Here is a 13,865-nt window from a genome sequence, read left to right on the forward strand (position 1 = left end):
GCATCATGGGAAAGCAGCGAAAGATGATCTAAGTCCTTGGGCCCAGACACCACGTGGGAGATTCTGACAAGCTCCAGGTCCCTGGCTTCAGTCAGGCACAGCCCTGACGATATGGCTGTTGCAGGAGCTGAACCAGCGGACGGAAGGTCAGTCAGTCGGTTGGTCGCTATCTGCCTCTCCGTAGCTCTTCGTAGCTCTGGATCTTTTTTGTTTTGTTTTTTAAAAGTTGGGACGCCAAAGGTACAAAAAGGCCAAAGGAGAAATAAGTGTCATTCTTAGCACCAACCACTAGGTGGTGGTATTGGTAAGGACAGGGAGGCTCAGTTGTGGAAACTGAAAAACTAGGTAGGTGCCTGGAGTAAACAATGACTTGCGGGACCCTCAAAGACATTCTACCTGATTTTGATCATAAAAATTTTAAAGTGTACATTTTTAGGCATGAAAAAAAATTTCAACAAATAATCAAAAGTTTATACAAGACCCTGAGAAATGCGGCTGTGCTTGTCCGCGTACCTTTACCACGTTGTCTCCCGACTGGCCGTTATTTCGTAAACAATCCAGACATATGGCGATCTGTGGGTCACTTCTGTGGTAATCTTTATCATCTTGATTTTCATCACCTTCTTCATCCATTTTGGGTTTGTCAACTTTTGAAGTATCATCTGTAAAATTAAGTAACGATACATTTATCCAAACAACAGTCACCTTCAGGAAAAAATTTTCTTAAGAGACTGAATGTTGCAACCAACTCAACAATAGAATTATTTTTAAGTCACTTTCTGGGCTCCTGGGGGCATGCAAATGAGAGACTCAAAAAAAGCAAAATCGGGCCCGACGCGGTGGCGCAAGTGGTTAAGGTCCTCGCCTTGCATACTCGGGATCCCATATGGGCGCCGGTTCTATCCCCGGCAGCCCAGCTTCCCTCCCAGCTCCCTGCCTGTGGCCTGGGAAAGCAGTCGAGGACGGCCCAGGGATTTGGGAACCTGCACCCGCGTGGGATACCCAGAAGAGGCTCCTGGCTTCGGATCGGCATAGTATGGGCCATTGCGCTCACTTGGGGAGTGAATCATCGGACGGAGGATCTTCCTCTCTGTCTCTCCTCTCTGTATATCCGCCTTTCCAATGAAAAAAAAAAAAAAAAGAAAAAGAAAAGAACCAGTGCCCATATGGGATCCTGGCGTGTGCAAGGCGAGGACTTTAGCTACTAGGCTACTGTGTTGGGCCATAAGTTCTCAAATTCTCACAATAGGTAATTATTAAATCTGTTAGAATTTTATTTTTTTTTAAAGATTTTATTTTTTTATTGGAAAGGCGGATATAAAGAGAGGAGAGACAGAGAGGAAGATCTTCCGTCCGATGATTCACTCCCCAAGTGAGCGCAACGGCTGGAGCTGAGCCAATCTGAAGCCAGGAGCCTCTTCTGGGTCTCCCACATGGGTGCAGGGTCCCAAAGCTTTGTGCTGTCCTCCACTGCTTTCCCGGGCCACAGGCAGGGAGCTAGAGGGGAAGCAGGGCTGCCGGGATAGAACCGGTGCCCATATGGGATCCCGGGCGTGCAAGGCGAGGACCTTAACCACTGCGCCACCGCGCCGGGCCCTAGAATTTTATTTTATGTATAACATGTAAAACTTCATTTAAGAAATCAAAGTGGACCACTATGAACAAACCTCATACATTTATATATAATTCAAAGACTTGGTGGAAAAGACCTTTTATGAAAAAAAAACAACCTATGAATGAATTTTAAATTGTTTTATGCCAACAAATTACTTCAAAAAGCCTATGGAAAATGAAAAATCTCCTATTTAGCCTACCCCGTGTGTGCAGCACCTCACCCACGCACCGCATGGATCCCGGACTGAGTGCCTCTCACTGCATGTCGGGGCTGCGTGCCAGATCTGGGGGAACAAGACTGAACGCGGCCCCTCGCGCTCAGCTGCAGTGTCAGGGTACCGGATCAAATGCAGGTGGCAACCCCACAACTAGAAGGTGGGAGAACTTAGCCACAGGGTGCTTAGAGAAAAGTACACACACAGATACACATTAAAAAAAAAGAAAGAAAAAAGGAGACACATCTTAACTTTGGTGGGTGAAGCAAAGATTCGGGGAAGATTTCACAAAGCTCGAAAAAATTAGCCAGTCAGGCATTCCAGTGCAGGAACAAACCCGGCATGAGAATGGGAGGAGCATGCACCTGCAGAACTGCATGATGGGGAAAAAATGAAAAAATTCCCAGCACTCCAAACGACAGGTCAGCTTCTCTTCAGTGATCATAATGCAAGCTGTACAGGTGTCCAGGGCAGCTCTGTGGTGCAGAGGGTGCGGGGGCTTAAGCGGCAGTTCAAGTCCAGGCTGCTCCCGCTCAGACCCCGCTCCCTGCTGCTGGGCCGGCAGTTCCAATGCCTGGCTCCCCGCCACCCTCACGGGAGGCCGCAGTGAGGTTCCATGCTCCTAGCTACGGCCTGGCCTGGCCTGGCTGTCACACTCATGTGAGGAGTGAACCAGTGGATGGAAGCGCATTCTCTCTGTAACACTGACTTTCAAATAGAACTGATGGAATAACAATTACTGCAGCTGTTGCTTGGGGAAAGGTAGGCTCTCTTTTGCACTGTTAGGGAGACATCCCACGGATAGCAGCTGCTTTTCATGGAGCAAGCCAGGTGCTAATGGCGTAACACTCCAACAAGGAGGAAACAACAGGAAAAGCGTCGGGATGGCCAGAGTGGACCCGGCCCTTCTGCCAGGTCAGCTGTCAGTCAGCCCAAGCCAAGCCAGCCACCACGAAACTGGCAATGACAACCCCAGCTCTGAGTTCTTCAACGGGCAGTCTACACCGGGAACATCTGATCATCCAGGCTAACAGGACAGCACGGGGGTCTGATTGCAAAGCGCATACGGGCAAAGTGAGTCTTCAGTTAACTTGTTTGTTTGGTTAGGCTTAGCTTCTTACCCTTGGTGGCTGCCATGAACAAATGGCAGCCCCTTGCCACCTCATTCCCATCACCAAAACCCATTCTCAAACCTCCCCTGTCACAGGAGAACAGCTTTGCAGAATGCAGCTGAACCAATAAAACCATAGTCCTCACTTTCCACCCGAACACAGCACTTCCTGCTCCCTCCAGTGCTAACGGAGCGCCTGGCCTGGGTTTTTCTATAAGCCAGCCTACAAAGACATATATATGTTTTTCAAAGATGTCAATGTCTTTTAATGCCTCTTGAATAAAACCTTGTATCAGAAAAACAGAGGAAGAGGACAATGCAGTGGTACCACATGCTAATCCTCCGCCCTGTGGCGTTAGCATCCATGTCTCAGTGCCCCGCTTCCCATCCAGCTCCCTACTCGTGGCCTGGGAACACAGGGGAGGATGGCCCAAGTCGTGGGGCCCGTGCACCTAAGAGGGAGACCCTGAAGAAACTCCTGGTTCCCCTACTTCAGATCAGCTCAGCTCTGGACACTGCGGCTGTTTGGGGAGCAAACCAGCAGATAGAAGACCTTCTTTCTATGCATAACTCCTCTGCTTTCTGTAAAATCTGCCTTTCAAATACATTTTTGTAAAGGAGGATGCTACCTGATAAATTCAGACATCCTATTGTGTGTGGCTCATACACACACCAAAAGCTCAGGGATGTTCCTCCCTGAAGAAATTGGTATATAAGAAAATCACCACCTGCTGAGTGTCAGGGGACCCAGCCCTGGACACCTGGCAGAGGGCATAGGAAAGCTCCCCTACACACTTCAACCACTTTGTAAAAACCCCAGGACACACATGTGCATGTCATCTGAGCTCCTGTTGGGACAAATCAGAACAGCACCATCTCCCTGGGCTCTTGGCGTGGTCCCCTCTGCTTTGGAAACATACCTGGATAAACAGCAGAGGGACCCCCCCAACTCAGTGGCCGGTTGCGGCTGTTTCTTTAGGGTTCCAGAAATGATTGCTATAATAATTTAGTTTTCTGTCTTATCTCCTTTTTTTCTCTTTCCAGTTACCTTCAACTGGACTCTAGATTTACACATATTTATATAAAATGTCCCCCAAGACAACAATTTCTGGTGTAACTAAAGGGACCCATGCATTTTGTGCAGGAGCTTTCAGCTGGGAGAGGTTAGCTCACCAGAGCTACAGAAAGCTGGCCAACATGAGACACTATTAGATACACAACAAACAAAACTCACCTTGTCCGTTTTCTTGAGGCTTGTTTTTCTTCCAGAATTCAGATTCCCGCTCAAGTTCTTCTAATTTAAGAGAAAAAGAGGAGTATGAAAACCACAGGAGAATCATGAAATCTTTAGCAAAAATGCTGATTTCACAAAACACGAAGCCTATAACATCCAAAGGGTAACTTACGCTCTCGGAGTCCAGGGACCAGCTTAAATATAATTTCTTCTAATGTATTATCCAACCTTTGACCGGCAGGGAGAGAGAGAGACGAAGAACACGTTAACAATGACACTGCCACATCCAACAGGCGAGATCTCTTGTCTTGTACGTATCAAAGTGCTGAGCGGGACACCCATCGCACGCGAGGCATGCCTATCTCAGGCCTTCCTAGGGGCACACAGGTTGCAAGCCTGGCTCGTTTCCAGCTCTGACTCCATGTACACTCTTTGACCATGACTCTGAAAGCTGTGTCCCACCTGCTGCCTCCTGCCCTGAGTAAGCGGGGAAGTCTGTCTTCTCGCCCTGGGATGTGGGTGAGCCATGACACCTGCTCACGCCAACAGCGTAGGGTCCAGTGAAGATGATGAGTTCTGAGTCTGCTCTGACCTCCAGAGGCACCCGGGACCTGCTCACTGTCACCTCCTGAGAACACAGGCCCCAGGGACGGCAGCCATGCTGCCCTGCTGGGGTCGTTTGAGACCAGCCTCCCATTCATGGACAGGTGAGAGCGGGAGACCCACCCTGCTGACCACCACGGGTTCCGGGGGGCACTCAGTGATGTTGACTGTTGCCACACTGAACTTGCAGGGACAACTGTGCGGCCCAAGCCCAACCTCCACTTGCAAAACCTTCACAACTCTGGCTCCCTCCTTTGAAAATGAAATGCCTCACCTTCCCGGGACTTGCGAAACCTTCAAATATTCATCTGTACTTTTTTCTCCTTTTCTTTTCCTCCTATCCAAATTATTTTGAGGGGGTGGGGGGGAAGGGCTTTCATCTGCTCGCTCCCATGCCCTTGCTCTCCCAACCTCCTTCCCACACTGCTCTAACACCCAGCATGCACCTGACATCACCCAAAACTGTTGCCAGGCTCACTGTCTTTTCGGGCAGAATCTGGTCTTGTTCTTCCAACTGAAAAAAAAAAAATCTCAAAGTCTGATCTGTCACATACTCTGTTTACCTTTCGCTGAACTCTCAAAATCACTCAATTTTCATACTGAACAGTCTTAATTGTTTTCACAAGTAAATCCTTAAAATTTTAAATGTTTTTCAAGTGCATTTTTCTCCCACACTGGTCTGCAGCATTTTGACGGTAATGCCTAGTTCCACCTCCCAGAAGAATGTCCTTCGGTGTTGCCCGCCGCCCCCGCTCTGCCCTGTCCGCCCCTGCTCCCGCGCGTTTCCCTGTGGGCAGCTCCTGCGGAAGCTGAGCATCCTCCATTGCGCCATCCTCTGCACTCCGGCCTCCGCCGCAGGCTGTCCTCCTGGGGCGTCTCTTGCTCTGGCTTCAGACCTGCCTGCCGTCGTATTCCCAGCAGCTGCTCCACAGTTCAGGCACCCTCTCTGTTCACTTCTGTCACGGCGGTCACATCTAGCCTTCGAGGAAATACCATCTCTGTCTCCCTTTTTATGAATGAAAACTCTAAGCAATACCATGACTCTTGCAAGTAGGCTCAAAATGAAAGAATGGACTTGTGTCTGCCGAGTCACACACACACACCCCCACACCAAGCTTCCTCGCAGCCTCTGCTCACAGCTTCTCGCGTCTACGCCTGCCCAACTCTTCCCAACCTTCACTGGATGAAGAGGGATGTCCTTCCTCACCTCCTCTAATGCTGCAGCCCAGGCTACATCCTGCAGACACGCTCCTTGCGTCCCCTCTCCCTACCCATCTCAATCAGTCACTCTGGGATGCCTCTTCTCCCCTGTGTTCTCCATTCTGACCCCCACATTTTCTTTGTGTTACCCAACCATGCTTACCACCTTATTTTGAAGACTTATTTCCAATGCTAACTTACAAAGTTTTTCAAGCTACATTACCTAGCAGTACAAAAAAACCAGTAATACTACTACTTCTTGATTTAAAACCTAGAATATGAGTATTGAATTTCAAGGTCAGAGTTCCCTATCAAGCTTGAATTAAATCAGTATTCTCATGCCTGATTCTCACAGTTCCTGATTCCTACAACCCCACAGGCAGCCTCCTCCCCCTGGTCATTTGTCCTTTCCTTCTATCTAGATTTTTCTGACTTCCATTTATAAAAGATAAAAGTTTAGCTCTCTCCTATCCCACCACTTCTTTCCGTCCCAATAAACACTTTTTCCTGATTCTCTTTTCAGTATAGTTTTACTACATTATAGTTACCCAATGTACTTATGTTTCTGTTTAATAATCAGGGTTTATATGGTTAAGACTATATAAACATCTACAATATACCCTGAATAAAAGTGTCTCTTCATTCAGCTTTTTTCTTTCTTGCCCTGGAGTCAGGAAGTGCTCCTTTTTCATTTCCTATGTTACCTAATCCCAAATTCTCAAAAAGAAGCCCTTTCGTTGTACAGATTTGGAACCAACCAATTCCACTTCTGTTCCCTGACATTTCCTCTTCATTCTGATGCTCTCTCCATTCTCCTGTCCAGTTCAGGGCAGTGTGACCAACATCGGCCACCAACATCACTCCTTCACTGTGCCAGGCTCCCCCGCCCCCGTCCAATCTCAATGTGCTCAAAATTGTTTGTTACCATCACAACTCTAGTTACCCGTGGCTGGCAAGAAAAACAACACACGCCTTCTAATGTAACTCTGCCTCTTTGGTCGTTTCTTCTCCTATTCCCCTGGAGAACATAGTATATTCTCTCTCTCTCTCTCTTTCTCTTCTCAAACGTCTTCAGCCAAACTCTTGGCTGAGAGACACTTTCTTTTCCAGAAAAGCACGCATCCACAAACTCCAGCCACCGTGGCTACCTACAGAGCTGCACCCAGTGAGGCGCACTCACCTCGGGGCGCCACAGCTCATCTGTCCATGCCCCAGACGGCATGCAGCTGCCCTCACAGCCCGAGTAGCTCTCTGTCCTCCCCTTTCCTTTAACTAGACGGCGATTTCTTCCACACTGAAGTGGAAAGCAGATCCTTCGTGACTGCTTCTCCTGAGAGAAGCCCATCCCCGCTGCCTGCGCTTGGGGTCTCTTCAGTTCTGGCTTCCTTCCTTAAGGTAAGTGGCCCTATCAGGGGGGACGACTTCCACACTGCCAAAGCTGACCATCGGTTCTCAGTCTTCTCTGTACTGGAGCCACCCACTCTGCCGTCCTCAACACACCGAGTTCACCTGGTCTGCGGACATCGTAGCCTCCGTGTATCTTCTGGCTGCCTGAGCCCTTAGGACGCCCAAGAGCACCAGATCTCAGTCCTGGCTCTTCTCTTCATGTCCCTCAGTGCTGCTGTAAGTGATGACACCATGCCTCACAACTCAAGTGCCTTCTTGATGTGCACAATGACAAATATTTATCTGCTGGTCCAGACCTCTCCCTCTGCATCTCAGACTCATCTTTGCCAACTTCTTCTCTTTTCTACAATGACTGGTAGGCATGTCTAAAATGCAACTCCTGAACCATGCTGCCTCGCTATGTCTGCTCTTCCTCTCTTCCTATCTCATGTCAGGAATCTTAGATTCAATGCACCATTCTTTACCTGAAACCTTAGATCCAACCCATCGGTAGATCTTGCTGGGTCCCTTCCAAATACATTCATTTCCTGCCCCCTCTCCCATGACCGCCTCGCACTCTGATCACCATGACTGCCTTCTAACTCTTCCGCTTGCTGTGGTCCTTTTCCTCCCATGTGAAGAGTGATCTCAACAGTCAGCACAATGCTCCTTTCAAGATCGGGTCTGATCATGCCGATCCACGAATCGAAGTCCAGCAGCCTGGCCATGTTCACTCAGCCTGAAGGGAACGTTTCTACAGCGGCCACATGGCCTTCGCAACCTCTCCTCTCTGACCTCAGCACCTGCTGCTGTCTCCTTCCCTTCATTTCCAAGCCACCCTGGTCTCCCTGCTGGGCTTGAAAATCACAGATGCACAACTGACTCAGTCCCTTCCCGGCGGCTGAGTCCTCAGTCTGGATGAGGTGTGCTTTCCTCAGCCTTGTCCAAGACCGACTCCACTGTTCCCACCTTGTCCACTCAGACCTCACCTTCTCAGGAATGCTGCCTGGCCCTCCGTCCCGCGCCTGGCCCTCCCCTCCCCGCAGCATTCTCTCCTTTCAAATATGCCACACATATTACTATGCCATACTTTACTGTCTCTTCCCTGAAAAAACCACTCTTATGACTTTATAAAGGCAAGGACCTTTATCTGTTTTGCCTGCTAATGGACCTCAAACATCTAGAAGACTGCTGGACAAGGTCTGTAAGAGGTAAAGATTTTGCTACCTGTGTAATAACACTGGCACCTACTGAACTAGTTGTTTGTTTGTTTGTTTGTTTGTTTGTTTCTGGGCTACAGAATCTGATTATGCTCTGACAGCAGTGTGTCCAGCCTCAGAGATAATTCATAACCAAGACACCTCAAAGTCTTCACAATTCCTCTGTCTAGAAATGGTCACACGGCCACGGCAGCAAAGCTCCTCCCTGCTACCCCAGGCCCCTGGTATCAGCAGGCCTCCGAGGCCAGCCCAGTGTTTTCCATTGGCACTGACACCTCTTCTGCTATTTCTTCTTATCCTTTCAACAAATCTTTATTGACAATCTATAATGTTCCCGGAACTATCCCAGGTGCCAAGGACACAAAGTTCTTGTTGTTATCTCTGTGAGTTTAAGTCTTTAAGAAAAATTCCTTTGCAGTAAACTTTAATAAAAATTCAGGACTTTTTTTAAAGCTCTTCATAAAAGAAATCATTAAGAAAAAAGAATATAGAAGGTGATAACGTAAGACAATGTTCTCTTTCACAGGACGTACCCGTGGAAGCATTTAACAATGGCCATGATCAGGTGACTGGCCTTTACACCATTAAACCAACCACAGCATGTGGCGCGTGCTCTCACAGGACCTGACATAGATGTTAACCACAGGCTAACCCGAGGGCAAGTGTTGCTTGTATTACTTCTATTTTTGTGACTTTTTAAAGTTTGAACTGCTAAAATACATCATATTTCAGCTAAGCGTTCAGATTTGATTAAATAAAGTTATCTACTCGTCAAACCCATAAGTCTGGGATGCATTATCTTACAATGTGGCGTTGAAAACACTGGGAACTGTTTGCCTTTGCTCTCTGGGTTCCTCACCCAGGCACTGTGGGCACTGCTGGCACTGTGGGCTGGGGAACTCTGTTGTGAAGGGGACTGAGCTGTGCGTTTAGGATGCCAGCAGCACCCACTCTATAGCTGACAGCTCCCCTCCAAACACTGGTAGATGCATCCCAGGAACAAAGCCACCCAGCAGGAGCCTTGCTTAGGACCACAGATCAAAGTAGCCCAGGACTTCCCCAAACCTTAGCACATCCCAATTCACCCGGAAGGCTTGAGGAAGGAAGGGGGCTCCCATCCTAGAGCTTCTGATTCTGCAGCTCTGAGGTTGGGTCCAAGAGCCATTTCTAATGAGGTACCAATGGCTGGGAACCATACTCTTGGGGGGAAAAAAAAAACTCAGGAGATTTACTTATAGATAAACATCACAACTCAATTTAAAACTGAAACGAAAGTCCAAAATCTAAAACTTACATATCCAGACTCTGGAGAATGACAGCCAATATCATACAGAAAGGGAAGAGTTATAAAAGGTTTCACAGAATACCCAGGTTCATTTTCAAATATGTTAACATCCTAACATGGCACAGTTGATGTGTTAGAACTGTAAGTTTTAAGCAGAAAACAATTCCAGTGATGAAGACATCCGGAAAGTGCCTGGTATGCTGCAAGACCTGAGGCAAGTCATGTCACAACCTAAACTCCCTAACCATGAATACAGGAGCTTGGGTTACGACCTTGCAGACTGGAGCAACCCCAACAGCATCGCACTGCTTAAGCTGAGCGTCACGCATGTGGTGCTATTTCCTAATTTTCTGAACGTTACATAAATGCTTACGTACTGTCTGAACATGACAAACTAATAAAATGAGTATTGGTTCTGCCCTCTTCCTATTATCACATAACTCAGAAAATGCAAAGAATTAAAATACTGAAAATAATGGCTACAGTCATTTTTAGAGCCTGAGGGAAAACTGCAATTTCTAAATCAAACACTTTCTAAAAGAGAAACAGACTACCCTCCTCCCACCCCCAACCCCCCACCCAGTACCCTAGTTCACTGCCCGGATCCCCCTAGCGCTAGAGTCAGGCCCAGGCGTCCAGAGCTCAACCCAGGTTTCTGGGTGGGTGGAAAGCACTCGGTTCCCTGGGCTGCCACCAGCTGCCTTCGAGGGTCTAGATCAACAGAAAGCTGGAATCCCCGTAGTTCAATGTGAGACGTAGGGACCCTAACGGGAATCTTTAACCATTTGGGCCAAATGCCTATCCCAAAAGTTATAATGTTTACTGTAAAGGTCTTTAAATATATTTAAGATACATATTCTTGTTTTTAAAACTCTTCTTAAAAATGCTTTCAAACAGAATGGGGCCAGCACTGTGCAGGAAATGTAACACTGGAATTGTCATCCAGTTGTGCTCACTGGAGTCCCAGCTACTTGGCTTCCAATTCAGGTTCCTACTGACATGCCTGGGAGAGCAGCATTCAAACCATGGCTGTGACCGTCCTGCAGGTGAACTGCCTGATGCAAGGTCTCTTGCTGTCACTCTGCCTTTCAAATAGGCAAACAAAATGGAAATCATAGAGCTTATTATAAGACCCTACAACTGAGATGACACCAAGAAATATTATGATATAAAACAGTTCAGCTTATAAATTTTCCTAATGCAATGAACTATAAAATACATTTCTTACCTCAACATTTCTAAAGGATTTGTCTCGTGAACTTGGTTGCCACACCTTGGACAGTCATTGCTATCTTCAAAGTGCTGGACAATACATGTCTTACAGACTAAGAAGAAAGAAGATTTTAGGTTAAAATGCATCATTTGAACTATCACTGAAATTTAAAATTAAACTAAATTAGAAACAGTACTCGAAAATTAGCAATAGAGGTAGAATATTTTCATTTAACCAGAACTTTACAAAAACTTGTAACTGTTAACACTGTAATAAAATTCAACTGGAATAATAAGACTACTGACAGTATTAAATGTGCATAGTTTTTCACAAATATGCTCACAAATCAAGTACACTCTACTCATATTACTCTAAAAATGTTAATAGGTTCACATGAAAGGTTTTTATTTAAACAGGATAAAGTTTAAAAACAGTTCACCCACAACTACTTCTTTTGCTAAAAACCCACTTGAATGCAACAAAAATAGCTGTAGTAAGACTTGAGAGTTCAACAGATTTGGCCACTTACAGGCAGGAAGCTCCTGGGACACACTGAGCTACAGGGGAGCTGCTGGTCTTTGAGGAGTACCCAAGCACTAGCCTGCTTTCCCAGGCACCTTAGCAGAAAGCTGGATAGGAAGTGGAGCAGCAAAGATTTGAACCAGCACCCATATGGAATGCTGGTATTGCAGGTGGCAGTTTAAGCTGCAGCGCCATGAAACAGCCTCTAAATGTCTTGTGCAATGTGAGAATAATCATGAGGAATGGCTGCTTTGTTACAGCCAGGGGAACTGAAGGACAGAGACGCTGGCATCTGCTCTTCTCCCGGCAAAGCAGGTACATCTCTGAGATTTGGGAAAGAAGCAGGAAAGGAGGGAAGAAACAAGAGTGAAGGGGTTTTAAAAAGTCTGCGTTTGACTGGGAGCTCTGATCCTTATTGCTCCTCCAGGCTCAGTCACAGAAACAAGGGCGGACCCCAGCGCGGTGTCCTAGAGGCTAAAGTCCTCTCCTTGAACACACTGGGATCCCATATGGGCACTGGTTCTAATCCCAGCAGCTCCCTGCTTGTGGCCTGGGAAAGCAGTCCAGGACAGCCCAAAGCCTTAGGACCCTGCACCCATGTGGGAGACCTGGAGGAGGCTCCTGGCTCCTGATTGGCGCAGCACCAGCCACTGTGGTCATTTGGGGAGTGGATCACAGGACGGAAGATCTTCCTCCATGTCTCTATACATCTGACTTTGACATAAAAATTTAAACAAAAACAAAACAACAAAAAAAAAAAAGCAAGGGGGAGGACCTTTGCCTTCCAGCGGGTGGAGATCCTAATCTAGATTACTGGTGAGAGCAAAGGTTCCGGCCTCTAAAGGACAGCGCCCTGTGTTCATCTGCAGCAGGCAGGACATCCGGCCAGCAGCCCTCAAAGGCATGGGCCAGCATCTGGCCGGTCCTGCCAGGCAACTGCAGATGGGACTCAAAAACTCCTTGCCTCGTGTGCACTGGGGTCCCATATGAGTGCAGGTCCGTGTCCCGGCTGCTCTGATTCCCATCCAGCTCCCAGCTCATGGTCTGGGAAAGCAGCCGAGGACAGCCCAAAGCCCTGGGACCTGCATCTGCATGGGAAACCTGAAAGAAGCTCCTGGCTCCTGGTTTTGGATTAACTCAGCTTCGGACATTGAGATCACTTGGAGAGTGAACCAGTGGGTGGAAGATCTTTTTCTTTTTTTTTTTTTTTCTCTCTCTCCTCTCCGTAAATCTTTCCAAGAAAAATAAATAAATCCTAAAAAACTACAGCAAGCTAATTTTTTTTTCAGTTGATAATTCTGTATGGCTTGCAAATGATGTTAGAAATATCAGAACGCCCTTGGCAGGAAACAGGCATGTGGTCAAAGTAGCAGTAGGGTCCAGCAGCACCAGCAGCACCAGCAGCAAGGACGGGAATACTAACCTGTATCTTAGATCTGGACAGGCCAGGATGGCCACCCCCAGCTACCTGTGCCTACTGAGCACTTGAAATGTGGCCAGCTCAAGTTGAGATGTTGCTATTATTCTAAAACACACACAGGATGTCAAAGACTTACATGGGGAAAAAAAAAAGGCAGAAATTGACACCGTATATTGAAAGGACATTTCGCACACACTGGGTGCAGTGTGTTACTAATTTCACTTTTTTCTCCCTACTAGAATTATCCTAAAATCTTTACAAGGCTCACATATTATTTCTGCGTAAGTGCCACTCCAAATGGAGACAGGAATCCCCAAGCAAGAGGTAAAGCTGTTTTTCCCACTAACTTCTGCATTGCAATGTTTGATTCCACCTAGGCAGAGGAAGAGGAGGGTCTGCCAGGCCATGTCACCTGCCTGCCTCCGTGTTGGCAGCCTGGGGTCTCCAGCTGAGGGCTGCTGATAGGAATTCAAAAAAATTTTCTTCCAGCAATAAGTAGTTTTCCTTAAATATTTCAAAAGAAGGAAATATTGAACAATATAATGCTTTTCTTCCAGCTTCCTTTTTTGCGGAGATGATGAAGTAGTGGTTATCACCCCACCAACACTTAAGGAGTTTATGTTCCAAATACGTGCATATATCCAACCTGGATACGTACAGCTGAATCAACTCACTTACTTCATCACCATTTAGTAAATTTAACAGCCACTACAATCCAATTAATTAGGTAGATTATTAGGTCTTACACAGATAAACGAAAAAAAAAAGAGAGAAATTAAGCAGCTCACCTAAAACCATGGACTAACAGGCGGTGAAAGCCAGGATTTCAATGCAGAATCCAT

The 13,865-nt window shown here is 47.0% G+C and overlaps 1 protein-coding gene across 2 annotated transcripts in view; it reads right to left on the reverse strand.

The window, feature by feature from the left end:
* Positions 1-13,865, reverse strand: part of PCGF5 (polycomb group ring finger 5) — a 60,217-nt gene that overhangs the window by 29,862 nt on the left and 16,490 nt on the right. For both annotated transcript variants that reach the window (XM_040970483.1, XM_040970484.1), the window contains exons 2-5: positions 11,097-11,193; positions 4,347-4,402; positions 4,175-4,234; positions 514-662 (exon numbers count right to left, since the gene is read on the reverse strand). In XM_040970483.1, coding sequence (XP_040826417.1) covers positions 514-662; positions 4,175-4,234; positions 4,347-4,402; positions 11,097-11,193 — 362 coding nt within the window. The remainder of the gene's footprint in view (positions 1-513; positions 663-4,174; positions 4,235-4,346; positions 4,403-11,096; positions 11,194-13,865) is intronic.

Source organism: Ochotona curzoniae, unplaced genomic scaffold, assembly GCF_017591425.1.
Source record: "Ochotona curzoniae isolate NIBS_2020 unplaced genomic scaffold, NIBS_Ocur_1.0 scaffold_4763, whole genome shotgun sequence".
NCBI classification, from domain to species: domain Eukaryota; kingdom Metazoa; phylum Chordata; class Mammalia; order Lagomorpha; family Ochotonidae; genus Ochotona; species Ochotona curzoniae.